The sequence below is a fragment of the Parus major genome, chromosome 8, assembly GCF_001522545.3.
Source record: "Parus major isolate Abel chromosome 8, Parus_major1.1, whole genome shotgun sequence".
Classification (NCBI taxonomy): Eukaryota; Metazoa; Chordata; class Aves; order Passeriformes; family Paridae; genus Parus; species Parus major.
The window spans coordinates 28,866,596-28,891,579 of record NC_031777.1 but is presented as its reverse complement, the minus strand read 5'-3'; the positions used below and the strand labels follow the sequence as shown (position 1 = coordinate 28,891,579).

General features: G+C 52.8%; 1 protein-coding gene across 4 annotated transcripts; it reads left to right on the top strand.

Moving 5' to 3' along the window:
* Positions 1 to 434: 434 nt before the first annotated feature.
* On the top strand, positions 435 to 23,079 carry KANK4 (KN motif and ankyrin repeat domains 4). Of its 4 annotated transcripts, none has more exons than XM_015636787.1 (10): positions 435 to 519; positions 11,497 to 11,576; positions 12,923 to 14,833; positions 15,785 to 15,896; positions 17,104 to 17,319; positions 17,850 to 17,937; positions 18,310 to 18,529; positions 19,855 to 19,997; positions 20,836 to 21,036; positions 21,641 to 23,079. In XM_015636787.1, exons 2-10 carry the CDS (start codon positions 11,561 to 11,563, stop codon positions 21,728 to 21,730), a joined length of 2,997 nt encoding a protein of 998 aa, XP_015492273.1. In that variant the 5' UTR covers positions 435 to 519; positions 11,497 to 11,560; the 3' UTR covers positions 21,731 to 23,079. The 4 variants fall into 4 exon arrangements, with proteins under 4 accessions (XP_015492273.1, XP_015492276.1, XP_015492275.1 ...); XM_015636790.3 differs by lacking the exon at positions 435 to 519 and adding an exon at positions 7,810 to 8,627 and having other exon boundaries at positions 18,313 to 18,529; XM_015636789.3 differs by lacking the exon at positions 435 to 519 and adding an exon at positions 7,811 to 8,627 and having other exon boundaries at positions 12,926 to 14,833.
* The last annotated feature ends 1,905 nt before the right edge of the window (positions 23,080 to 24,984 follow it).

The window sequence follows — 24,984 nt, the reverse complement described above, 5'->3', positions numbered from 1 at the left end:
GTGCAGCTGGATGAGCACGTGGGATTGGGCACATGGGGAAGCTCAAAGCCGAAAACCCAAACTGCCTTTTCTTTATAATTTTCCATGTGATTGGATTCAGGAACAAGGGCCCGATGTGAACCGGGCGGGGCTGAAGGGCCGAGCCAGAGAACAGCTGGTGCAAAAACAGTTCAAGTTCTGCATCCCGAGCCCATCCCCGCAGATTTCCCTTCCCACAGCTCTCGATCCGCATCTGTGCAAACAGGATGAGCCACAAAAGTATAAATAAAGCGTTAAACTGAATACCGCGGGCATGAGAGAAAGTTAAAAAAAAAAAAATATCCCAAAAAGCAGCTTTCTAGCCTCCCACAGCAGCCGCTCCTGCTGGCTCCCGCTGTCCCGCCTGCAGCCCATCCCCGCCGCCTCGGGCCGGCCCCGCTGCCCGGGGGAGGGCACCGGGTCCCGCCCCGCCCCCGGGTCCGCCTCGGGTCCCTCCCGGAGGAGGCAGCGGGACCGCGGCGCTGCGATCTGCCCGTGCAGGTACGGCCGCGCCGGGCACCGGGAACCGGGCACCGGGAACCGGGCACCGGGTACCGGGAACCGGGATCCGGGATCCGGGCACCGGGATCCGGGCACCGGGGCACCGGGAACCGGGCACCGGGCACCGGGAACCGGGAACCGGGCACCGGGATCCGGGCACCGGGCACGGGGATCCGGGCACCGGGATCCGGGCACGGGGCACCGGGATCCGGGTACCGGGATCCGGGCACCGGGATCCGGGCACGGGGCACGGGGATCCGGGCACCGGCACCGGACACCGGGATCCGGGAACTGGGCACCGGGATCCGGGCACGGGGACCCGGGCACCGGCTGCCGGGAGGCTCCGGGGCCCTGGGGCAGTTTGAGGCGGTTTTGGGGGGTTTGTGTCTGGGCGTGCTCGGGAGCATCGGGAACAGCGCTGGAGGATGCTCGGGGGTGCGCTGGAGGTGCTCCTGGGCTGCGCTGGAGGATGTTCAGAGGGATGTGAAAGTGTTGTGAAAGTGCTCAGGGATGCTCCAGGATCCTCAGGGAATGTGTGGGAGCGCTTTGGAGGGTGCTCCAAGGGGGATCCTGGGTGTGCTCCAGGCGGGATCCTGGGTGTGCTCCAGGGGGGATCCTGGGTGTGCTCCAAGGGGGATCCTGGGTGTGCTCCAGGGGGGATCCTGGGTGTGCTCCAGGGGGGATCCTGGGTGTGCTCCAGGGGGGATCCTGGGTGTGCTCCAAGGGTGCTCCGGGCTCTTGGCCCCTCGCGTGGCTGCCCGGGGCAGCAGCAGCCGTGGCTCTCTCGGGACAGGAGTGTTTCCAGAGCACCCCTGGCTCCGGGATGGAGGCACTGAGCGTGGCTGGGAGAGGGCAGGAAAGCTCCGAGCCCTGGTGGGACCCCCAGAGGTCACCGTGTGAGGGCTGGGGCATTGCAGTGGAAGCTCCCAGAGTTGTGTTTAGCCTCAAAGCCGAACCGTAAAACCCTGCCTGGCCATCAAGATGTGGCTCAGCCAAGCCCCAGCCCAGCCTCCAGGCTGAGCGTGGTCTCCCCCCTGCCCGCAGCCTCTCCCCGTTTCCTTGCCCGTTGCAGCCGCCGCACGGAGCAGCTCCCGGTCCCGAAGTCATTTCTGCTCTGTCCGGAGCTCCGGGAGCGGAGGGACGGGCAGCATCGCCTTTCCCCGGCCGTGCACGCTGCCAGGGCATTTCTGAGCAGCCCAACTCTGCCGGGACCAGGCGTGCCCCGAGCAGCTTTCCTCAGCTCCCAGTGGCCAGCTGGTGATTTCAGTCAGGCCTAAGAGCTGGGGCTGTGCTCCGGGAGAAATCAGGAACGGGGAGCACTGATCGCTGGAGAAGAGGCTGGGTGGTCCATGAGGAAGTCGGTGAAGGCAGAACGTGGGTTGGATAATCTCAGCTGGAAGTTCACGTGAGTTCAGGACGGAGGAAGTCGTGGTCTGGATGTTCTGGCTGTGATGTTCACCATGCAGGGGTGGAAATGTGTCTGGTCTCTTCAGGGATATCTCATTTTCCTGACAGCTCTGGGATGTGATACCACCAGGATGGGTTTCCCTTGTCCAGAGCCACCCCAGATATTAAATATTTTAGTTGTGTTGCCCAAATGAAATTGGTGAACACCCAAAAACATTGCTGTGGTTGCTACCCTTGCCCTGCATAAGCAATGCTAAAAAATCAGCATTTGCCTTTGGATGTGTTTTGCAGTCTTCCACGTGATTTGTGTTTGATTTTGGATGGGCTAAATGGGCAAAGCTGATCTCTTAAATGATACCTGAGATGGCAGAGGAGGGGAACCTGTAACTTCACATTAATCATTGATTATTTGTCACTTTGATTGTAATATTTAAAAAATAAATATATTTACTGAAACGACAGTCACCTGGCTGGGGAGGTCCTGTGGTTGAGGAGGGGTCAGTGAGTGGATTCATTCAGACAGTCCTGAAGCTGGAAGATGAGATGTCAGGGAACCTGTTGCTGCTGAAGATGAGATGTCAAGGGAGCTTGTTGTTGCTGTGGGCTCTATCAAACTCCAGGTGCAGTTTCCTGTGAATGGGAAAACCATTCTGCTCCTCTCCAGAAAGTCTTGTTGTGAGGAAGGTTTTATCTCCCCGGTGTCATCCCCTCAGGAATATGACATTCCTTCCCATCAAACAACTCTGGCATGGGAACCTTTCAGGAGGGAGAGGTTTGGTCTCAAAGCATTCCTTGAATCAGGAGCAGTGTTGAGATCCTGGGACACGGCTGCTGCATGAACATAGGCTCATTCACGAGCTCGGTCCCAATTCAGGTCCCTCCCTTGGTGGTTTTACAGCTGCCAAATATTTTAAAAGTCGTATTTTCATCACTGTGTGTTGCAGCCCAACTCATCAAATCTTGGGTCTTTTTAAGGAAGCTTTGGGAGCAGCCACAGGTTTGAGCATGACCCAGTTGATGAGGGGAAAAAAGTCAATATGTGAAGTTATTGTATTTTCCATTTGGTGCCCCACTTGACAGGGGTTATGTGACTCTGCCTGGCTCCAGAGCAGTGGGATGCAGATTTTGGTCAATAAAACCCTGACCCCAACTCCAGGGGTGTGAAGGAGCCCATGGCTTGGGGCAGAGATCCTTACAGTGACACTGCCAGGGGACAGCAGTGGGGAGGAACCGGCTGCAGGGAGCTCCTGCTGCAACCCTGTTGATTTTAAACCTCAGTGGAATTCATGTTTCTGGAAGCCTCGAGTCCTGCCCATCCCAGGGTTTAAACAGCACATGATAAAGAAGGTGGTGTCATTATTAAGGTAATACACTGCCCAAATGGAGAATTTGGTGGAATCAGAAATGTGAAGTATGGTGAAAAACCTACCCAGACACAGAGGTCTCCATCTTCAAAGTGAGAATATTTTAAATTCGTCTTTGCAGCTGGTTCCTCTGCCTGTCAGGGTTGAATGTGGTGTGAGTGAGAAAGCTGAAACTACACCAGCAATGTAAAGTCTCAGTGGCTGAGACTTGGTCAAAAACCTGGAGGAAAATCCCCATTTCCTAAATGGGTGAGAGGTGGGAAATGCTGCTCCAGAGCTCCCAGCTCCTGTTATCCACACAGAAATCACCAGCAGAGGAGGAAGGCGGCACATCCACCCTCTCTGCAGTCCCAATCAATGAGGACAGTGATTTCAGGTGGCCTGAAAAAGAAATTTTCCTGTGTGAAGAGGTTTTTAAACTTTTCAGGAGTGTGATCAATCCAAGTCTTGTTGGCTCAGGTCAGAAATCGATGTGAAATGGCTCCGTGTCTCCATGGGGGATTGCGGTGGTTGCCCAGGGAGGAGGAGAGAAATGCAGACAAAAGGGTTTTCCTAAAAGCACCTAAAATTTCCCACTTTGACCATGTGGGAGTTATTCAGTGTCATGGCAGCAAAGCTTGACTTGTCCCAAGGTCAAGGAGGTAGAAACCAGCAGCTTGGAAGAGACCAGAAACCACAGCAGGGCTTCATTGTTTTCTCTCAAAACTTGTGGGATTGAGGCAAAGAGAGCAAACATTAGAAACGAGGCACCTCAGATTTTTGTCTGCCTTCTGACTGTGGAGCACTTTTGTTTCAGGGCTTTGGGTGCTTTTTGTGATGGCCTGGCTCTGGGAAAGAAGACTTTAGGGAAAACACCACAGTTTTCAAGGCACGGGATAAAATCACAAGAATCGACCAAAGCTTTTGTAAGTCCTTGGCTGGAATGAGCTGGAGGTCAGTCAGAAAAGAGGTTATCAGAGGAGGGGGTGAATGTGATCATTTTCCCCTCCTGGTAATCCATAAAAGAGGGAGAGAGTTTGGATATCTGATACCTCCAGGTCTGAGCCGTCTCTAATGGAAATGCTGGCAGGAAGCTCATAACATTTATTAGACAGCAACGAGCAGCTTTAATAAAATCAGTGTCCACACAGCTTTATTACAGACGTCGGGAAAGGGGCCTGAAATGGCTGTTTAAGTACCAAGGGTTGCACACCCAGGGCTTGCTGAAAGAGATCCTCTTCTTTATTAAGTGCTGCCGGGTTCATTATTCAGCTTCCTTGTGAACGTCTCCGTTCAAACCCCGGGGAGGCCCCACACGCCTCCAGGATGTTTTCCATGTGCACAGCCCCCAGCTCCAGCCCCATCCGCCTCCTCCTCCGCTGCTTTTTTTGCAGAGAGGGTGGGAGGCCAGCCTGGACCTCTCCATCATCAGCCACAAGCTGATGGGTTGCAGAGAGAGCTCGTCCCTCTCCAGCACTCCCAAATTGCTTCCAGCTCCCAGCTCTGCTCTGGAGATGCCCCGGGCAGGCAGCAGTGGAGGGAGTTTCCTCTTGGGGTGTGATAAGATCCCGGTGCTGAGGGGCCCCCATTGTCATCAGCCACGTGCTGAGACCATCCACTGACCCCAGGATGAAGGCTCTTCCCATAACTTACAGGTTTTGCATCCTAAATCCAGTCCTGCTCTGCCTCAGCACGTGCCGTGGGTGATACCAGCACAGAGGGAAGGCTGCCCAGCACGTGTGCTGTGGCTGCAGGCTGGGATGGATCCGGCTTGGAAACTTTTCCTCCTGGTGCTGTTGGGTTTATAGCAGTGGCTCAGGCATTGTCTGGTCTCCCCAGTTTAATTTTGGGTCTGCTCAGCTGCCTTCTTCCCCCTCAAGCTGCCATTCCAAGGGATGCTGTGGGGCACAGGACCACTGCCAGTGGTGATTTTGTGATGCCAGACACACGTGGGAAGGTGGCTGGTGGGCTCCCAGGATTCAGACCTCATCCATCAGGAACTCTGTTTGCTCTCACTTCGGGAAACCTCATGACAACTCCTTGCAAACCAGGACTTTAAACTGCTTTTATTTAGCTAGGTATTTATTTAATCCCGCAAAGTTTTCAAACCTCTTTTTTTTTCCTCCTGGAGGGAAACTCCTTCCCGCGGCTGTGCCAGCGGGCAGCGGATCACAGCGGAGATCCCACCCGTGTGCACGTCCCCAGCAGACTGGAAGTGGGTTATTTTTCTTCCTCTGCAGTGAAAACAGAATTGAAAAATCCGTACAACAAATATTCCCCGAGAGGCCATTTTTATTCCTGGTATGTCCATTTGCAGTGGTAGCTCAGGCGGTTGTTGTGCAATCCAGACCGCCTGGATGGAGCAGGTTTGGTGTAACCCTTTGGGTACCAAGGGTCAGCTCTGTCTGAGGGTCACCCTGAGGTGATGCTGCCGCTCTGCTCAGCCCCGTGAGGCACATCTGGACTGCTGTGTCCAGCTCTGGGCTCCTCAGGACAAGAGGGACATGGAGCTGACAGTGGAGGCTGTGGGGATGAGGAAGGGCCTGGAGCATCTCCGTGCTCAGGAAAGACTGAGAGAGTTGGGCCTGGCCAGTCTCAAGAAGAGAGGACTGAGAAGGGGACCCGTCCATGGATACAAGTATCCAAAGGGAGGTGTCAGATGGACCAGGCTGTGCTCACTGGTGCCCAGCAATGGGACAGGAGGAATGGGCAGAAACTGATGCCTGGGAATTTCCTGAACATGAGGCAGAACTTCTTTCCTGGGCAGTGACCGAGCCCTGCACAGATTGTCCACAGAGGCCATGGAGTTTCCCTCAGTGGGGATATTCCAGACCTGTCTGGACACACTCCTGAGCAAGGTGCTCTGGGATAACCCTGCTGGAGCAGGGAGGTGGCACTGGATGATCTCAGTTGTCCCTGGATCGCTTTGTGATGGACCCGTGCTGGAGAAAAGAGGGGGTGAAGGCCAAACCTGCCATCCCACAGGGATTGTCTGTGGGCAGGGGAAGGCAGCATCCAGGGAGGCAGCAGTGGTGGCCAGGAGGGGTGGATGGGATGGCTCTTGAGCCACTTTGGGGCCGTCTGGTTCCTCTCATCCATGGGAGCAGCTGGCAGAGCAAACCCCCCCAGCAGCTGCGGTGCCTGATGTGAAGCAGCAGCAGTTTCAGGCCATGACCTCAGTTCTCATGCCTGGGGGACAACCTTGGTGAACCCCTTCCCCACTTCCCACCCTGCAGCAGCCCTCTTGGGCAAAGCTATCAGAGGCTGGATGTGAATCCATCAAGCACCAGCCCATAATTAATTAATTTGCGTGTTTTGACTCCTTCCCTTCATAGCTCCCGATTAAAAGCTTATTTAAAGGGTCACAGACTTCTTCAGTTCCAGAGGGATTAAATGTGGGAACAACTGTAGGTAATTGCAATGAGGAAATGCTCCAAATTAAAGCTTCCTGCTAGGTCTGTCCATTGGGAAAACCAAACAATTCTTTCAGAATGACTTTACATCAGCATCATACAGAAATACGTGTATTTTTTCTGTCGTGCTGCTTTGTCTGGAGAACACAAGTGGCAGAATGTGCTCAGAAAAGACGCACAAGCGTAACTAAAGCAGAAGAATTCAGCAGAAAACGAGCCAACGTGCTCTGGAGTTGGTTTGGAACCTCAGGCTCAGTAATTGCTTGTGAAAGCAGAAAGCCATCGACACCGAGCCGTGGCCCCGCGCGGTGTGGGATGGAGCCGCGTGGGAAAGGCGGCATTTGGGAAAAGCAGTGTTTGGGAAAGGCGGCATTTAACCGGCTGCTGAAATTATTTTTCATTCCTTGGGTCGGAAGTTTAACCCATCCGTGCCTCGGGGAGAGCTGGCAAAAGGACAAACACTGCTGGTTGTCTACGCGTCCAGATACTCTGCTTCCTGCAAAGGCAAAACTTGTCTGCTTTTCTTCAAAGTTAATGTGTTAAAGTCCCGTTTGGGGGGTTGCAGGGAGCTGGAGCAGCGCCAGCAGCTCTGCTCTCACACAGTGACAAGATGTGGTTTTCCTCCCTAGCGTGAGATTTGGGTTGTGCTGCTCGTTCAGCGATGGGAAAGGTGCTGTGTGATGGGAGTCCCTGGTGAGAGCCCCCAGCAGAGCCCCCGGGTCCCAGGGGATGCCTCCACTTCCCAGGGTTTTCTTTCCCAGCCCTGGAAGAATTTTGCAGCCCTGAACCCCTCGGCTTTGCAAGCGTGAGGTTGTTGGAAGTTCAGTGCAGAGACTGAGGGATTTGTCCCTGTTGCCAGCCTGGAGGGGCAGCAATCCAGGATGCCCGAGGGGAATGCCAATGCTCAGGACAGGCTTGGGGTGGGCACTCTGCCCGTCACTGAGCCACATGCCACGAGCACCCTGCCCAAAATCACAGGATCACAGACTGGTTTGGCTTGGGAGGCACCTTAAAGCCCTTAAATCTCCTTCCACCCCTTGCCATGGGCAGGCAAATCTTCCACTATCCCAGGCTGCTCCAACCTGACCGTGGCCACTTGCAGGGATCCAGGGGCAGCCACAGCTTCTCCGGGCAGCCCATTCCACGTGTCTGCTCCACCAGCTGGAAGTTTGGATGGATAACCCCAGAGCCAGGGGCTGGAGAGTTTGATACGGACAGTGGCACTGTCCCCTCCCCGGGGACACCGGGACACTCTGCCCGTGTGTCCATCCCGTCCGGCATCTCCTGGGGCTGTGGATGGATGGGGACAAGGGCGAGGGGCTGTGCCTGCTCCACACGTGGGAACGCGGCTCCGCCGGGAGGATTTGGGGACACTGAGCCCTTCTGCAGCTTCCCCCAGGCTGCGAGTGGCGGCAGCCGGCTGCGTTTCCTGGGGAGAGGCGCTCGTGGAATTGCTAATGCTCCAGCCGGAGGTGCAGCATGCGGAGGGCTGCAGCTGCAGCAGCAGGTACGGCAACAACCCCGCCGTTAATTATTGACTCTCTCTCCAATTATCAGCCCTGATAAGGAAGTGCCCCCCTCGACAGCCCAGGCAGCGCTTGGTGCTCTGGGTTTTCTGAGAAAGGTAACTATTCCCTGGAAAAGTAACTCGCTTTATGCACCGGGATTCGACTGTCCTCGTAAAGGTCATCCGAGAGCCGTGGGCTGCTCTGTTGGAAAATCAATCCCTCTTTTGTGCTTCTTGGTTTAAACTTGTATTTGCTTTCTGAGCAAGGTCACAGCTCAGCTGACCAACTTTGTAACTGCTGGAACAGGCTGGGGTCCAGCCACGCCGCGTTTGCTGCTCCGAACCCTTCGCTGCCGGCTCTGGCCATGGGAGAAGATGCTTTGGAGGGAGGCGAGAGCTGCTGCTCCTCGGGGGGTTTGTAGGTGCCAGCATGAGCAGGTAACATGACAAAATGCTTTGCTAACCAGTTTTTTCCTTTCACCACGAAGTGCTGGAGCTGCTGCTGCACTGCAGGAGAACAGACAGGCAGAGCTCAAATCATGTTGTGTTACAGCTAACACGACTGAGCTGGTGGATTAGCTTATCTGTGGGCTCAGGGTTAACTGTTTCCCAGTTAAAATTACTAGCAAGACACTCTGGGAGAATGGATTTTGTGGATGTTTGTGGTATGTGGTTGAGTTAATTTGTAATTTAAATGTTTGGGGGTGTTGTGGCGCTGTCCTTTCTGCTGGCTGGGGTGGCTGGTGGAGCTGCTCACATTGCCTGGCAAGTGGCATGGAGTGAAAGAAGGGTTAAATGTGAGTGTAAAGAGCCAGTGTTTGAGTCCAGGCTGGTTAAAAAGACAGCACATTGTCCCTGCAAACAGGCTGCCCCAGGGAATAAAACCACTTCGCTCTGTGCTGTTGCCTTCTCACATATTTGGCTTCTCCGTTTCCATTTCTTGATGTATTTATTCCTGCCTTGAGAAAAACAGCCTAATTCCAATCTGGATTAATCCTCTCTGTCTAGCCAAGGTGAAAATCAGCGATGCATAGGAGAAAAAGAAATGTTGTCAATTTTATTTAATGGAGAAATCTCAGCAAATATAGAACCTGACAGAGGGTCAGGCTAACAGGTTTTAGCAGGATGGAGACGCACCTAAAGCTGTTACCCTTCCTCAAATTATGGGCTGGACCCTGGGTGTAGGGGTCTGCTACTTCTGGCAGATGACTTCATATTTTAATCTCATTTTTCTTAGGGACAGGCATGGGAGAGCAGCTGTGGGGTCCAAAGAAGCACATTTTTGGCTCTAAGCCATCCTTCTCCGTGCCTGAGCTGCCCCAGAGGGGACAGCAGAACATCAGCAAGCTGGTTGGGTACATTCAGCATCCTTTTACGAGGCGATTTTGAAGAAGATTGGTCAAAGGAGAGTAGTCGTAGTATCAATTTGGGCTGTAGAGTTGGGACCTGGCCAGCTCATAAATGATCCAAATAGATGTAATTATCTAGATATTAAAAACTATCCTATTCACTGGCTTTCCCCCCCAGTTCTGAATAAATGACCTACAAGAGTGGAGTGTAGCTGGTTAGGCTGGAATTGTCTGCAGTTGGAAAATTAAGGGAAAGAAACAACATTTGAGAAAGAGGCTGGTGTTTGTTTTGGCACGTGCTGTTTGTTGGCAGGAGGAGACAGAAGGAGCTGCCCTTTGCAGAAGGAGTGTGGTTAATTGGAGAGCACATCAGGAGCTTTCCAGGAGCTCACAAGGTGCTGGGTGGGCATCAATGTGACCCTCTGTGACCCCAGTGGAGCTTTGGAGAGCTTTGATGTTCTCCTTGGGCTGGGACCTTCCTGATTTTCCATCAAGGCTGTGCATTGACCATAACCATGCCTACCTGATTGACAGCTAATTGTTTCTTAAAAGGTTTTGATCTTTCAAAGGATTTGTTACAGAGACATAGAATGGCTTGGGTTGGAAGGGACCTTGAAGATCATCTCATTCCATGGGTGGGGACACCTTCCACTAGACCAGGTCACTCACAAGCTGGCCTTGGACACTTCAGGGATGTGGCAATGTCCTGTGGTAACAATACAGCAGAATTTGACTTCATTTTTTAGCTGGTCTTTGGTAAAGGTCAGCTGGAGCCCCTTTGTGGGGAGCTCTGGATCTGTGGTCAAGTGCTAAAGCCCTCGCTGAGGCAAAGCACTGCAGGCAGAAAATGAGTTCAGACTTGAGTGGTTTGGTCCATGAGGTGGGTGTGAGCTGGGGCTGGCTCAGCACAGGCTTTGTGCTGCTCTGTCCTGCCCTGAGAATGTTGCATAGCTCAGGGATGCACTGGAGGAGCAGGGATGGACTTCCAAGTGGCTGTGGAACCGTCTCTGGCCAGGAACCAAACTGGATACTGTAAGGAGAGTCATAAACAAACAACCTACTGTTCAGGAAACTCCCACTTCATCCTCTGTGGCAGAAATTAAAACCAGACCTTCTCCCTTGGAGCGTTGTTGTCCTCCTCACACAAGCCAAGCACAGTTGGACTGTGATGTCCAACTGCCCCAACCTCCTTCACCCTTCCCTGCCTCCTCCCTGTGCCTTTCTAAAGAATTGGGAGGAGAAAAGCTTTACCCAGGACCTTTCTTGGTTTTTCCCAGCCTTAATTTCTCATGCTTCAGGATGGTCTCATCTGGGTCCACGTGATGGGAAGGAGCTGGAGGGTAACCCAGCCCAGAAATGGTGTGAAGATCTCAGTGCTGGCCGTGGTGGATCTCCACCTGAAGTTGTTCCCTGAGCTGAAAGCAATTTGTCTGTGGTTCAGTGCACTTTGGTGAAGGTTCTTTTTAACAGCAGGGACGTGAAGTCTTGTCATTTGAACAAGATTCAACATAAATTTTGAATCTTTGCTTGTTATGGATTTAAACAAAAAAAGGCAAACCAGTAATTTCTGTGTGTAGTTTATATCCCTGTTGTCAGGGATCTTTTATCATGTTGGATATCTCCAGCTCACAGGGGTCAGTGAAGGGTCCCTGTGCCATTGATCTCAAGTAATCCCAAATGTCTGTCTGTCCTCACTGGCCATCAAACCCTGTGTGATGCAGGGGATGTTTTACAAGGACCAGCTCCCTGGGATGTGTCTGTCAAGCACAAGTTGTTGCCTCTGGAAAAGGAGCTATTGATTTTAGCAGCTTCAAAGCTCTTGGACACCACTGGGCTGCAGAAGATGGGAAGTAGGAGGGGGGTGGCCTTTGAAGACTTGTAAGGCTTTAAGGAGAGATGAAGTTCCCATGGCTGTGTTATTTTATTAAATTAAAAATATCCATTTCTTTTTTTTTCAGGGGTGAAGCGACTCCTCAGCCCTTGCCAGAAGATGTTTAAGTGACAGCCCAGTTAGACCCCACCATGGAGAAGACAGAAGGTATGGAGCCTACAGGATGTTTATTTGTTCATTTATTCCTTGAAAAAAACCCAAAACAAACCAACCAAGCCCTGCAATAATTTCCTTACCAGAAATGCTGTAAATAACCTGTTCTCTGTGGATGTGGGGCTAAGAGTTGAAAAATGCATCGTTCATTATTATGCAGATTTCTTGAAAACTGCAGCAAAGCAGCTCCCAGCTCTAGATCAGCTCATTTTTGTCCTCACATGCTCTGTGACAGATCCCTGCTCCCACCCTCCAGCTGTGCTCCTGTGCCCTGGGATGACCCCAGTGGTGCTTTCCCTCTGTCCTTCCTCTGACTTCCACCCAGACAGCGCCTCACAATCTCAGTGATGCTCTGTGAGGAGCAGCACCAAAATCTGTTCCAAATTGTCCTCATCCTCTCCAGCTGCTCCACCAGGATGGAGACAAAGGGGTCAGCCACGGGCCCTGGTGCCTCCTCCTCCTCCTCATGGACCCCAACTTGTTTGCTCAGAGGTGCAGAGCAGCCCAAACCACTGTGATTTCAGGGACTTGCATAAAGGGAACCATTGGTGGTGCAGAAGTTGAACTGTTAACCCCAAGCTGGAAACCTGGGGGCTGTGAATGGAAATTTGCAGCTGGAGATGGCTGTGTTGAAGTGGGGGGATTCTGGTGGAGAGCTGTTGTTTGTCTGTGCTGGCTGGGTGGGCAAACACGCTGACACCCATTTAGTGGTGATTTGCCTCAGTTAGGAGCAGTGCTGGGAGCTGAGCTGGTCACCTTGAGATGAGCGTGTTCCGCATGGCCGCGGCTGGCGCTGTCTGTGTCCAGCCTCTCTGCCCAGATCCATCATTTTCAAGGAATAATTTGTGACCTGGTGGTTGCAGATGAAGCAAGGCAATGATTTTCCTCCTTGGTGTGCACTGAATTTCCTGCTTATGCCACTGGAAAGTTAAAACCAAACCAAAAGCCTTGAAAAATGTCATTGTCATAGATTGATCCCATATTCTATTATTGAGCTGGATTTATTATCCACCAGGCAGCTCTCTGTACCTACACAGACACGTAGCTCTGCCTGCAAAACCTGCTGTTTGCTTAATTGCCAATTAGAGTCATGATTTCAGGAAATTTTTGGCTTCCTCAGTGCAACAATTACCTGATGTACCTCTGGAAAACCAGATCAGAGCTTGGTGTGTGCCACTGTGTCTCTGCACAGCTTCACCACGAGCCTCCACGATAATGAGCTGCAGCCCCTGCCTGCCCAAAACTGAGATGAAAAGAAAAAAAAAACATATTCCCCCTGCTCTAAGCAATTATTTTCCCCAAAATTCAATAATTTCTTCTTTTTCTGGGGGTTGTTCCAGCAGATGGCCAGCTACCCAAACCCGATGGGGACAGGGAGCAGCCCCGCAGCCTCCCCTACTCCTTGGAGACACCCTACGGCTTCCACTTGGACCTGGACTTCCTGAAGTACGTGGATGACATCGAGAAAGGCAACACCATCAGGAGGGTCCACATCCACCGCAGAGCCAAGCAGCCCAAATTCAACACCCTGCCCCGAAACTTCAGCCTGCCCGAGAACGGCTCCCGCGCCTGCTCCAGCGCCTCTCCCAGCAAGAGCTGGACCTCCACCTGCTCCTTCCCGCAGCGAAAGGCATCCCTGGGCGAGGAGCCCCCCCGAGCCCCGCTGCCCGCCGAGGCGGAGGAGCCGAGCTACCGCCGGAGAGCGCTGCTGGCCGAGACGCGGCGGCAGGCGGAGCTGGGCTGGCCGCAGGATGCGCTCCGGGCGCGGCCGCAGCTGCTGCGAGCCTCCAGCATGCCCGATGCGCTGCCCCCCGGCCAGACCCCCCCGGCCGGAGCCTCGCCCCTCCGGACCCCTCCGCAGCACCGCCACGACCAGGGAGGCTCCGAAAGCACCTCCCGGCCCGGCTCGGCCAGCAGCGCGGTAATCCCGCAGCGGGAGATGAGCTGGGAGCAGGACGGCTCCTTGGGGCATCCCGGCTCCTTGGGGCTTCCCGGCTCCTTGGCGCATCCCGGCTCCTTGGCGCATCCCGGCTCCTTGGGGCATCCCGGCTCCTTGGGGCATCCCGGCTCCTTGGGGCATCCCGGCTCCTTGGGGCTTCCCGGTGGGGTTCTGCCGGGGCTGGGCCCCGTGCAGCCCCCCTGGCAGAACCAGCAGCTGCAGGTGGTGATGGAGAGCGGGGGCGAGGAGAGCGATGCCGCCGATGCCGGCAGTGAAGCAGCACCGCCGGCTGCCCCCCAGCTGGCAGAGGAGAACGTGAACCCTGCGGAAAGGCTAAGTGTGAGCGAGGTAGATCTGAATGTGCTGAAGGAAGGTGAGAAGAGGAATGTCCAGGATGGAGGGGACAAGGAGGGCGGTGTTCCCCAGGCTCCTGATGGTGGAGAGCCCGGCGGGGTCGCGGCACTGAAGCAGCAGATTGCTGAGCTGGAGGAGCAGCTGGCTAAGAAGAAAGAGGAGCTCGAGCAGGTCAGGGCAGTGCTGGAGCAGCAGGATCATGAGATCCAGGAGAAGGAGAAAAGCATTAAGCTGCTGGCCAGCTCCAAAGCTCAGCTGGAAGAGCAGCTGTGCCAGGAGAAGTCCAAAGAGGCTGAGCCGCGGTGGCGGCGGGGCAGCGGGGCCTTGCAGTGCCTCGATGCTGCGGTGAACACCGAGCCCTCACAGGTGCCAGGGGTCAGGCAGGCCCAGGACAAAGGCATCAACGTCAATATCCCACTCTCCACCAGATCCATCGGCTGCGGTGCCCACGGGGCAGACGGCACCAACGCGGAGGTGGGCGCGTGCGGAGAGCAGGGACTGGCGGGCGCTGGAGCAGAGGGACGTTCTGGTGAAGCCAGCATGGAGGCTGGAATTCCTGCTCCGAGCTTCACCCAGCTGCAGATCCATGAGCACCCCAGTGACGACAACCAGAACCACCAGAACTCCCTTGGCCCAAATGCAGGTGGAAGCCAGGCAGGCTTTGGAGAAGATAAAGCTCGGGAAGGGCTGCAAGAGGAAGGTGCCCCTGGCCACGAGGACGTCCCGGCTGTTGATCCCATCGGGCAATATGTCAAAAAGATCCAGGAGCTCCTGCAGGAGCAGTGGCTGTGTTTGGAGCACGGGTACCCCGAGCTGGCCAGCGCTATCAAGCAGCCGGCCTCCAAGCTCAGCTCCATCCAGAACCAATTAGTTAATTCCCTAAACTCCCTGCTCTCTGCCTACTCCTCGCAAGGGCCCGTGGATAAGGAGAATTCCAACACACACTATCAACAGTTGGGTAAATAATATTGGCAGAGGCTTTGCTGTGTCTGGGCCAAATCTTTTCCCATTTATTCCAGCGTGGAGCAGGGTGGGGTGTGGTGGAACAGTTGTTGTCAGTCAGATCAGGAATAGTCTCGACAAACATGATGAGAAAGGCAAATCCCTGCACATCACAAGTTATGGATCTGACATGAAAAAAAACAAACAAAATGATGTAGGAGCTCATAAAGCAGTGGCTCATTTATATGCAGGATCAGCTTCCAAAAGCTGTCACGCTGGTGGCTGTTCCATCAAATAAACATAATTTTTATTTGGATTGGACATCTCAGTTTGCAAGAATATGAGGCTGGTGCTCATCTGGGGTAAATCAGTGTAGAGTTCTCCAGAACCCAAACCAGTCAAACTAACTGAGCAACCAGGCTGGGAAAAGACCTGTCCCCGCTCACAGACCTTCATCTAAAACAATTTTAGCTTGTATGAAGATGGGAATCCAATGCCTGTTCACTGGGAGAGGGAGGGAAGGGACTTGCAAATAGACAAGTGACTTATTCCTTAATATATAGACACTATTCAAAGTCCAATGGAAAACCTCATCCATGTAGTATTATAGCAGATTCATATAGGAATTTTCCAATACATTACTACTAGGGGAAAAAAACCCCCAAAAACCAAAACAGTATTACAAAAGTAAAATCTACTTCTATTCATAGGACAAATACATAATTCCCTGTCACTTCCTTTATATTCCCAGTCACCTGGAGAGGTTTGAGACCTGTATTAAAGGTGACAGGGCAGGTTCAGGTTGTGGCCAGCTGTACCTGTAGTTTTGCAAGACATCAAAAGACTCTCATAAGATGAAGTAAGGTGCTTACAGTTATGATTTGTAGCTTGTTGCTAGAGGTTGGGAATAATTATTGCTAATTATGGCACGTCTGCTTAATTAATCTATTATTTTGTATTTTGGTAGAAAACTCTCCAACCACAAGTCTTAAATCCATCATGAAAAAGAAAGGTTATGGTTTCCATGCAGGAGGCAATGGGACCAAAAAGAATCTCCAGTTTGTTGGGGTAAATGGTGGGTAAGCATCCATTCAGAAGATAAAACCTGCCTTTTAACGTGGAATGCCCTCTGTATCGCTGGAGAAGTCATTCCTTCTCCCCCTCTTTCCCCCTCCAAACCTCCTGATTAAAAGGCCAGTTGAAATGGAGCCTCTTTTCTCCCTTCTTTAATCCAGCACTGATAACCTGTGAGTAACCTTGTGAAGGAAAGGTGGTTGTGTGTTCAGAGCAGCGGGGACACGCTGGGGACTGACCCTCTCTGCACACCCTTCTGCTGGGGCTTCATCCAAAACCCAGCTGGGGAAGGTGGGAAGATCCCATGGGAAGATTCCCTAGGAGGATTCCCACTGACCTTGGTGGGTTTTGGAGGAGGCCAGCACTGCCTGAGTGGGCACGCTGCCACTAACCTGCCCCCATGCTCCAGCAAAACCAACAGCAGTTGGGAAAAGGCTGCTTTGGTAAATGAGGAATTACCTCGGGGTGAAGGAGACTTTAGTTTGTGCTCCCCATTCCAGGTGTGTCCAATATCCAACTCTGTGAGCTAAGCAGAGGCAGCATCTCCTGCTGAGGTGTGCTGGCATGAAGAGTGCAGTGTCAGTGTCCCTGGGCTGGGCACACAGCTGGGTGCTGCTTTCTGCTCACATCCTGCTCCTCTGACTGCCCAGCTGCTGGCTTCTACCACATGGCTACAACTTGTAGGGACTGGAGGACTCTTGATTACTTTGGGGAGAGTTCCGGGGTCCATTAGAGTGAAATGTTCTGTTTTGTGGAAGATATTATTAATATTAATTCTTTTAGACAAGCAGAGGAGAGATCTCTGTCAGGGCTGCTGGAATGGTGGATTCAGCCCATGAAAACTCAGCTTTTGTCTCGTGCTCCTCGAGGCTGCCGGTGCCACCAGTCCCTCCTTGCCACAGGGGCTGTGCTGCTGTCACCCTGCCACAGCTCCCAGCAGGGAGGCAGCTCTCAGCTCCTGCCCGGGCTGGGAGAGATGGACATCCCTCCAAACCCTGAAGTAACCTTGCCTGCTGCTCATTAACTGCTTCTGTCACACTCCTGCTGCTTAAGGCGCCAGACAAAGACTAACCCCGACTCCTGCTGCGGCTCAGACCTTTTAACTCGCTGCTTGTCACCCTGGGCTTCACCCAAGGCCCGTTGGAGTCAATGAGCCTTGGCCAGGCCCTGTGGCTGGGGAAGGAGGGAGTAACATGTGGTGTCCTCAAATAGCTACGAGACAACGTCAAGCGAAGACACGAGCTGTGACGACAGCGCTTCGGACGGCGACACCGACACCGAGGGCAGAGCCGGGGACCTGGAGCCCGAGCAGGCTGGAAGGGAAAGCAAAGAGGCTTCCTCAGGGGAGAAGAGTGAGGATGATGATGATGATGATGAGCAGGAGGCATCAGCAGGAGCAGCACCCTGCTCTCAGCACCAGGCTCACAGGTAACCAGGACACCGGGTGGTGGCCGCAGGACACAGGGTTGGGTCAGGGCTGCTTCTGCTGGTGGAACAGCAGTGCTGACCTCTGCAGGCAAGGGAAAAGGCTTTAAAGTGCTAAATATTTTCTGAGTTACTGCAGAATCTAATGGGGATTGATTCAGGCCCTACACTTGACAATGAGTCATGTCTGGTGAGTTAGCTCATTTCTCCCCACTCATGGAAAGTTTTTTGGTAAAGTTCTTTACAGGTTCAGGAATAAGATTTTTTTTTCCCCCCTCCACCCTTAAGGATTTTTGTAATAGATGAAGTTGACCACACAAATCTGTGACTCTGGGCTTAAACCTTTGCTTAAGTGCTTAGCTTTGTATCTAAAATCTGTGTCAAATCAACTTGGGACAACTTGTGTCCAATAATTTCAACACTTAAATGTGTTGAACATATTCCACCCTCATCTGCCTGTGTTCTCCTACTTGCTTCAATATCTCCTGCAAGTCCTGTCCCATGGTGGATTTACCAAACTCTTTTCCCTTTAGATGCAAACCCTCTGAAGATTTCCTTGCTGCCTGCCAGCTCCTCAGTGAACACCTCCCAGAAATCAGGAGCACAAGCAACAAACATCTGGTACAGATATTTCCCAATCTCGTTTCAGACACGGTTCATGCTCTTTGTTCACTTTAATGGACAAGATTATCCTGATGGCACATTGCAGGCTGTGCCCTGGACAGCTTTGTGAAGGGAGGGGGGTGAGTTGACATGTGAGTCAGTTTTAGAATGGTGAAAAAGAGAAGAAAAGGGGGGAGAAAAAAGGAAGATGAAGGTTTTGTCTGGTTACTCATCCAAGTTACCACAGGAAATTCTTTTCCCCTCAAGTTGTAGCAGCAATCACAAACCCACAAGCTAAATGCTGGCTGGGTGGTGCCAGAGCACGTGGGGCCAAGCTGGGGCAGCCACCGCTCCACAGGGACAGTCACGGTGACACCTTGGTGTTTGCAGCAGCACGTCCTCGGCTCCATCTCTCAGGAGTGGTTCCAGGTGTCCAGCCACAAATCTTCCAGCCCAGAGGTGGTGGCAGCGTACCTGGAGGCGCTGGGGGACATCCAGCCCCAGCTGCTGGAGACCGTGGTGAACCTGCCCGACAGGAACGGCAACACAGCTCTGCACTACAGCGTGTCCCACTCCAACTTCCCGGTTGCAAAGCTCCTGCTGGACACGGGTAGGAACAGCCACCCTGCTCAGCCAGGCCCTTCCTTGGGCTGGGAATGGCTCTCACCAAGGGGTTGTGTCCCCATGAGTGGTGCCTACACAGGGAATGGGGACTTGGGCAGTCCCAGACATGGCAAACATTGAAGGGAATCCAGGCTCCTCCCAGGGATCTCAGTCAGGAGCTAAAGGAGGTGGGACAGAGGTGGGGCTGAGGACCAACAGCCACCTACCTGCAAGGGCCCCATCCAGGAGACAAAACATGGAGATAAGGTCCATCCAGGAGAAAAACAGGGGCCTGAGATCCATCCAAAATACAAGGATGGGGCTGAGGTCCGTCCAGGAGACCTGGCTGACCTCAAGACCAGCATCCATAGTCATCCATAGCTCAGCTCTGGGGCCATGGATGTAGCTGGGGGTCCCAGCTGAGGCTCCTCAGGGATATTAAGGCTCATTAGAGCCCTCACATCTTGAGGTTTTGCAGCCTGAGTTTGGGGATGGCTCAGGGATGCTGTATCCAAAGGGATGTCCCTGATGGCCCCAGTCCAGGTGGGATGAGGTGGCCCCCAGCTTCCTGCAGCAGCCAGATCATGGCTCGGGGCAGGAGGATCAGACCCCTGAGAGCACAAGAAACCCATCAGCACTGCAGAAAAACTCCCATGTTAAACTATTGAACTTCTTGTGTTGCAATGAAAGAACAAAAATCTCAGCTGAGCTTGTACAGGGCAAAAATGTGCTCGTGCTCCAAGAGAGGAGAGGCACTTTGGCCTTTTTTCATGGGCCGGACAATCCAAGAAATGTTTGGGAAATGGCAGATTATCATACACATCTATAACCCAATTGTTGCCACAGAGGCACAGGGAGGGAAGGGTTTGAGCAGCTGGACCAGAGCCCTCACCCTCAGACACAGCTCATTCCTCGTGGTGGAGCTGGAAATGGGCTCTTTGAAGTGAAAAATGAGTGAATCGGGGCCAGGATGTTTTCCACGCCCGTTGGGTGATGGGCTCTGCTGCTCCCTTGCCACGGGAGCCAAAGCAAACAGCCCACAGCTCCAACCAGCATGTGCTTGAGGCATTAATTATCCCCTTTAATTTCTATTTGTTGTGGTCTTCAAAGTTAATTGATTTGACCTCAACAGTTGTAATTAACTGTAGCACCAGGGGCCGTTTAATGCTGCGCTCACAAGCCTGGATATTTAAAACAGATAAATCCCTGTCCTGTGTCATTATGGAATAACTCCTTTTTCTGGGAATATAATATTCCCCACGTTGTGTGACTCCCTCTTTCCTTTCTGTTCCCTCTGGGTGATCCACCATGGGCTGGATCCATCCCCTGCAGGCACGTGCTGCCTGGACCTGCAGAACCGTGCTGGATACACGGCCGTGATGCTCACACCGCTGGCGGCCCCCGAGACCCGCCAGGACATGGAGGTGGTGATGAGGCTGCTGAAGGAGGGGGATGTCAACCTGAGAGCTGCCCAGGTGTGTGACAGGAAACAGCTGGGGGAATAATTTGGCTTCCTTACCTCCCATGGCAGCGCCAGGCTGAGACTGGGCAGCAGGTCTGGGGTTGGAGTTGCTGCTTCCCAAATGTTCCAAAAGGAACCTCAGCTGAGTTGCAGCCACCCAGCAGCTCCCTGGGAAGGGGTGTGACAGCTGGGGGAAGTGGAGAAACTAAAAAAGGCTGAAAATTTTGCCAACAAGTTTTCCTGAAGTAGAAGTGGCAGCAGGGAGGAGCAGTGAGGGGTGAATCCCAGGGCATGGGAGCCCCAGGTTTGCTGGTGAGCTTCATCAGAGTCACACATTTGGGTTTAGAGATGAGAGTGCCCTCATCCATCTCTGCTCCCAAACTGCTGTATAAGTTATTCCAGGTCTGAATTAAACCTCCCAGGAGGATTTGGGGAACCCACATCTGGGGGCAGCTGGGCAGTTTGGCCATGCTGCTGCAAGGACCTTCCACAAGTGAACGGGTGTTTCTCACAACACCTGCTGAAGAGCCCCAGTGTGATTTAATAATAACATGCAATAGGATGCAGTATTAATAGGAATTGTTATCATCTATGTACCATACAATAATACTGTGCAATGTTGATATGTGGTTATGGGATGTGGCTTAGTGGTGGGCTTGGCAGTGCTGGGTTAAGGGCTGGGCTCAGTGATCTTAGAGAGCTTTGCCAAGCTAAATTATTCAATTATTCTATACATGCTATTATTATTGTTATTGTTGTTATTATTATTTGTCATCCCTGGCAGTCTGAGCCAGCAGGGCTGTGGGAGGAGGTGGGCAGGGGGTGCTCAGCCTGTCCCTGTGACCCTGCAGGGAGGCCAGACCGCGCTGATGCTGGGGGTCAGCCACGAGAGGGATGACATGGTGCGAGCCCTGCTGTCCTGCCAGGCCGATGTCAACCTGCAGGACGAGGAGGGGACCACGGCCCTGATGGTGGCCTGTCGCCAGGGCAACGCCGACATCGTCAGGCTGCTCCTGGCCCAGCCGGGCTGCCAGGTCACGCTGACTGACAAGGTGAGGCTCCACGGCATCCTCAGCTGGGACCTCGTGTTCTGGGCAGCAGTCCCTGAGGGCTGGGTTTTAAGTGAGAAGTGAGGTTTCAGTCTGTTTTCTAATCAGGGCATGGCTCTTAGGAGCGTACCCCTGGTTTTGGTGCTGCTGCCAGGGATGGGGTGGCTGTGAGAGCATACTGCATCCAGGAGCATTGGTGTAACCCTGAAAAATCCCAGATGAAATCCTGGGCATGTGGAATCAGCAGAGCATCAGCTCCAAGAAATTAGCAGCAATTAATTCCTCCCCGAGAACGGAGCCTCTCTGTGGGGATGTGTGGGATGGGGCTGGGCCGGGAGCGGGCGGAAATTCCTCCTGCTGGGCCCACAGGGCTGTGTTTGGAATTATGGAACTATTTTCCAATTAAACTATAATTTTATCTGAGACATGCAGGAGGGCACGGGGGCCGGGCAGAGGCACAGCTGGGCTGTGTTTGGTGTGGTTGAGGCCCAAGGGGAGCTTTGGGATGGTGACTCACTGTAAAGCAGGGAGGAACGGAGGGAGGGAAGATTTGGGATGGAGCAGGGATTCACTGGGGTGGTGATGTCTCACCTCCTGTGTCCTGCAGGGTGGGAACTCGGCGCTGTCACTGGCCCACGGGGACATTGCCGCGCTCCTGCGAGCCCACATGGAGCTCAGCCCGTCCCTGTCCGTGTGAACAGCGGGCAGGAAAAGCCAGGATGGAGCTGGGAGTGAACAGCTCCTGCCTGAACAGCACCGCTGAGGCAGCACCAGCACAGCGGGGTCACAGGGGAGCAACCTCCCTGCACTATCTGAATAATGTTCTGTGCCTGATTCTCCTCATCCATCCCACTCACAGCCCGGATCTGCAGCCAGTGCAGACTCCAGGCTCTCCTGGCCGCTCCTCCCGGGGCAGATTTGGCAGGTGAGCAACCAAAACGAACGAGAAAAGCACATTACAACGGCAATACTTAGTCTTTTGTAACCTGAGGTTATGGGTGTCCTTTTAATCGACTACTTAACTGTATCTCATTTAACTTGTAAGTTTGTGTCCTAATATTTATTATCAGCTCTTCTGTAAGTAGTGGCAGGCAGCGATTACTCAGTGTATGTAACAACAAACACAAGCTGGATGGATTGTGGAAAGCATAAAATCCTATTTATGTTTGCTTATGCGGGTCTGATGTAAGAATTAAAAATTAATGCTGTAGGAAAATATTTGAGTATGCCAGACCCAAACACACAGACATTGTTTTGCCTGGGTTTGGAATTACCATATGGCTGTTATTTTTCCCTAATTAAGTTTGAGCTAACGGGGAAGCACAGCCCATTGACAGGCTCTGCTTCACGGCAGGGCGGAGCAGGGCATTCCAAGCACGGGAAGATCCCAGCAGATTCCCATCACAGGCTGGGGGAATGTTGTCCAGGAGCTCCCTGGAGTGGCTTTGCTGGCAGATGCCTTTTGGACCAGCTCGTTGCTTTGCCTCTGCTCAATTTTAATATTCCCAAACTCCTCCTGTAAAGCCAAGCCGTGATTTAGCTGCTGGAATCGGGTCTGCCCCACCAGGGAGCACCCACAGGCTCCAGCATCACCTCAAATCAGGGTTTTTTCTTAAATCCCTCTGCTTCTGACAGAGAGGGAGGCTGGGCTCAGGCCCCACTTTTCCAAGCATCTTTGTTTTGCTGGATCAGGACCCACTGGGTGCTCTCCCTTGGCTTTCCTGGAGCAAACCCTCATCTCCCTGATTAGCTAATTACTCCTCTTTTTTTGTAAGCAGAAGTAAATCCCGGACCACTGTGCTTGTTGTTAAGTCAGTTCACATCCTGACAAAATGTCTCTTGAGCTGCCTTGAGCCCCCATCTTTGCAGGGAGGGGAGAACAGCCCTGACCTTGGTTTTCCATGGAAATCTGCCATCTGCTCAATTTTCTTTCCTTTCTCCACATTTTCAGTCCAGAGCATTCACTATCTCAGACTTCTGCCTTTTTTTTTTAATCTATATCCCAAAATGCCTCCTTTATCTATAAATAAAATGAATTAAACCTTTCCCTGTGTGTGTTCCTGTCCCCATGGCTGTGGCTTTTCTGGGGTGACTTCCCACACCTGCACAGCACCAAACCAGTCATTTTGGAGGTTTTTCTTCAGGTCAGTGACCCACCCCCATCCCCAGGGGGTCCCTGCACAGATATGGCAAAGTGGGATTTTTTTTTCAGGAATTCCCCCAGTTTGTGTACAAAAGCCAGCAGGACCATCTCTGCCAGGCCCAGCTGCAAACAAAAAGAGCCATAACACTATTTTGGGACAGAGTTTTTTTCTCTGACAGCTCCTGATCCAAACTTACAGAGAAGAATTTTCCTGCTGCTTCCCTGAGGAAGGTGGAAGTTCTGGCTTCAGCAGAATAAATGTGGGAGATTTTCTGCTAAGCATCAGGGTGGCTTTGGGAAGTGCCACCATCTGGGGACAGGGATTTTTGGGGTGTGCTGCAGCTCTGCAGGGAGGCACCACGGAGTTTGCTGCCTTCCCCTGCCCCCTCCAGTCCCCCTTTCCCTCCTGTGCCCATCTCTCAGCCCAGGCTGGTTAACTGCATCCCCAGGAGGTTGATTTTCATTCCTGTGCCTCTTCTTTCCTCTTTTGCCCTCAAACCATCTCCCCAAGGAGGAGCAGCTCCCACAGGACGATCCCCTGGAGCAGCTCCTCTGCTCATGTGGACCCTGAGGGATCATGGATGGGTTGATGCTGTCCCTGGCATCTCCCAGTGCCCAAAATTCCTGCTGTCAAAGTACCAGATTGCACAAAAAAAATCATCTGTGGGATCTCAGTGTCACAAAGAGCCAGAGCCAGCCTTAATTTATATATTCCAATATCACTGTAGAGATCAAACTAAATATAGACAAGGAGAAACACACCCCCAGTGCGAGCACTGCACAGGACAAATGGAGACAATTAAGTCACTGCAAGGAAAGGAATTAATCTAATGATCTTTACAGGCTCAGCATCCAGCAGCCCATCAGCTACAAAGGGAAAGAATGATGAGGAGCTTGGCTGAACATGATTTTTCCACTCTCCTTATGGGAATTTCCAGTGTGTCCCTTTCTTTTGCTGCAAGGGGAGGAGAGGAGACTCTGAGGGTCTCATCTGAAGCCCCTCAGTGGTCAGACAAAACCACTTTGCTCAGTTTGGACAGGATGAGAGCTGGGGATGGAGAACAGAAGGCTTCAGGGAGACCTCAGAGCCTAAAGGGGCTCCAGGAGAGCTGGAGAGGGACTTTGGGACAAGGGATGGAGGGACAGGACCCAGGGAATGGCTCTCAGTGCCAGAGGGCAGGGTTAGATTAGAGATGAGAGATAAATTCTCTGTGAGGGTGTGAGGCCCTGGCACAGGGTGCCCAGAGCAGCTGGGGCTGCCCCTGGATCCCTGGAAGTGTCAAAGGTCAGGCTGGAACAACCTGGGATAGTGGAAGGTGTCCCTGCCATGGCAGGGGTGGGACTGGATGATCTTTTAAGTTCTCTTCCAGCCCAAACCATTCCAGGATCCATCCAAAGAAAAACATTTCCTTTTGAGATGATTATCAGCTAGAACCTGCCCCATCAGCAGCTTGGACAGTGTCAGTGCAGCAACTCTCAGCAGGATTTAATGTTCTTAGAAGAAACAAAAGTCTCAGCAGCAAAGGCAGATTTATTTGCTGCAGGGGCAGCGTGTTGGGCACAGTGACTGCTCCTCTGCTTCGGGGTCTGTGGGGCCAAGCTGGCCCCTCTTGTGTCCCCACAGCTCAGTGTGGCAGGGCCAATTTGCCCTGTTTTTGCCAGGATGGAAGGCAGTTATCAGCAGGAGTGATATGGGCCATGATTTCCTTCCCTAGAAACCTCCCATCACTGTACCCAGGTGTGTCCCTTTTGCAGCACTCCCCTGTTCACAGGGAAAGAGCCAGCTCACAGTTTGGGAGTTTGTCTTT

What these genes read in the sequence shown, in the direction of transcription:
- KANK4 (XM_015636787.1), top strand. An exon ending in TTTGTTGGGGTAAATGGTGG is followed by an intron (nt 15,897 to 17,103) that starts GTAAGCATCCAT and finishes GTCCTCAAATAG; the next exon opens with CTACGAGACAACGTCAAGCG. An exon ending in AAAGCTCCTGCTGGACACGG is followed by an intron (nt 18,530 to 19,854) that starts GTAGGAACAGCC and finishes CATCCCCTGCAG; the next exon opens with GCACGTGCTGCCTGGACCTG.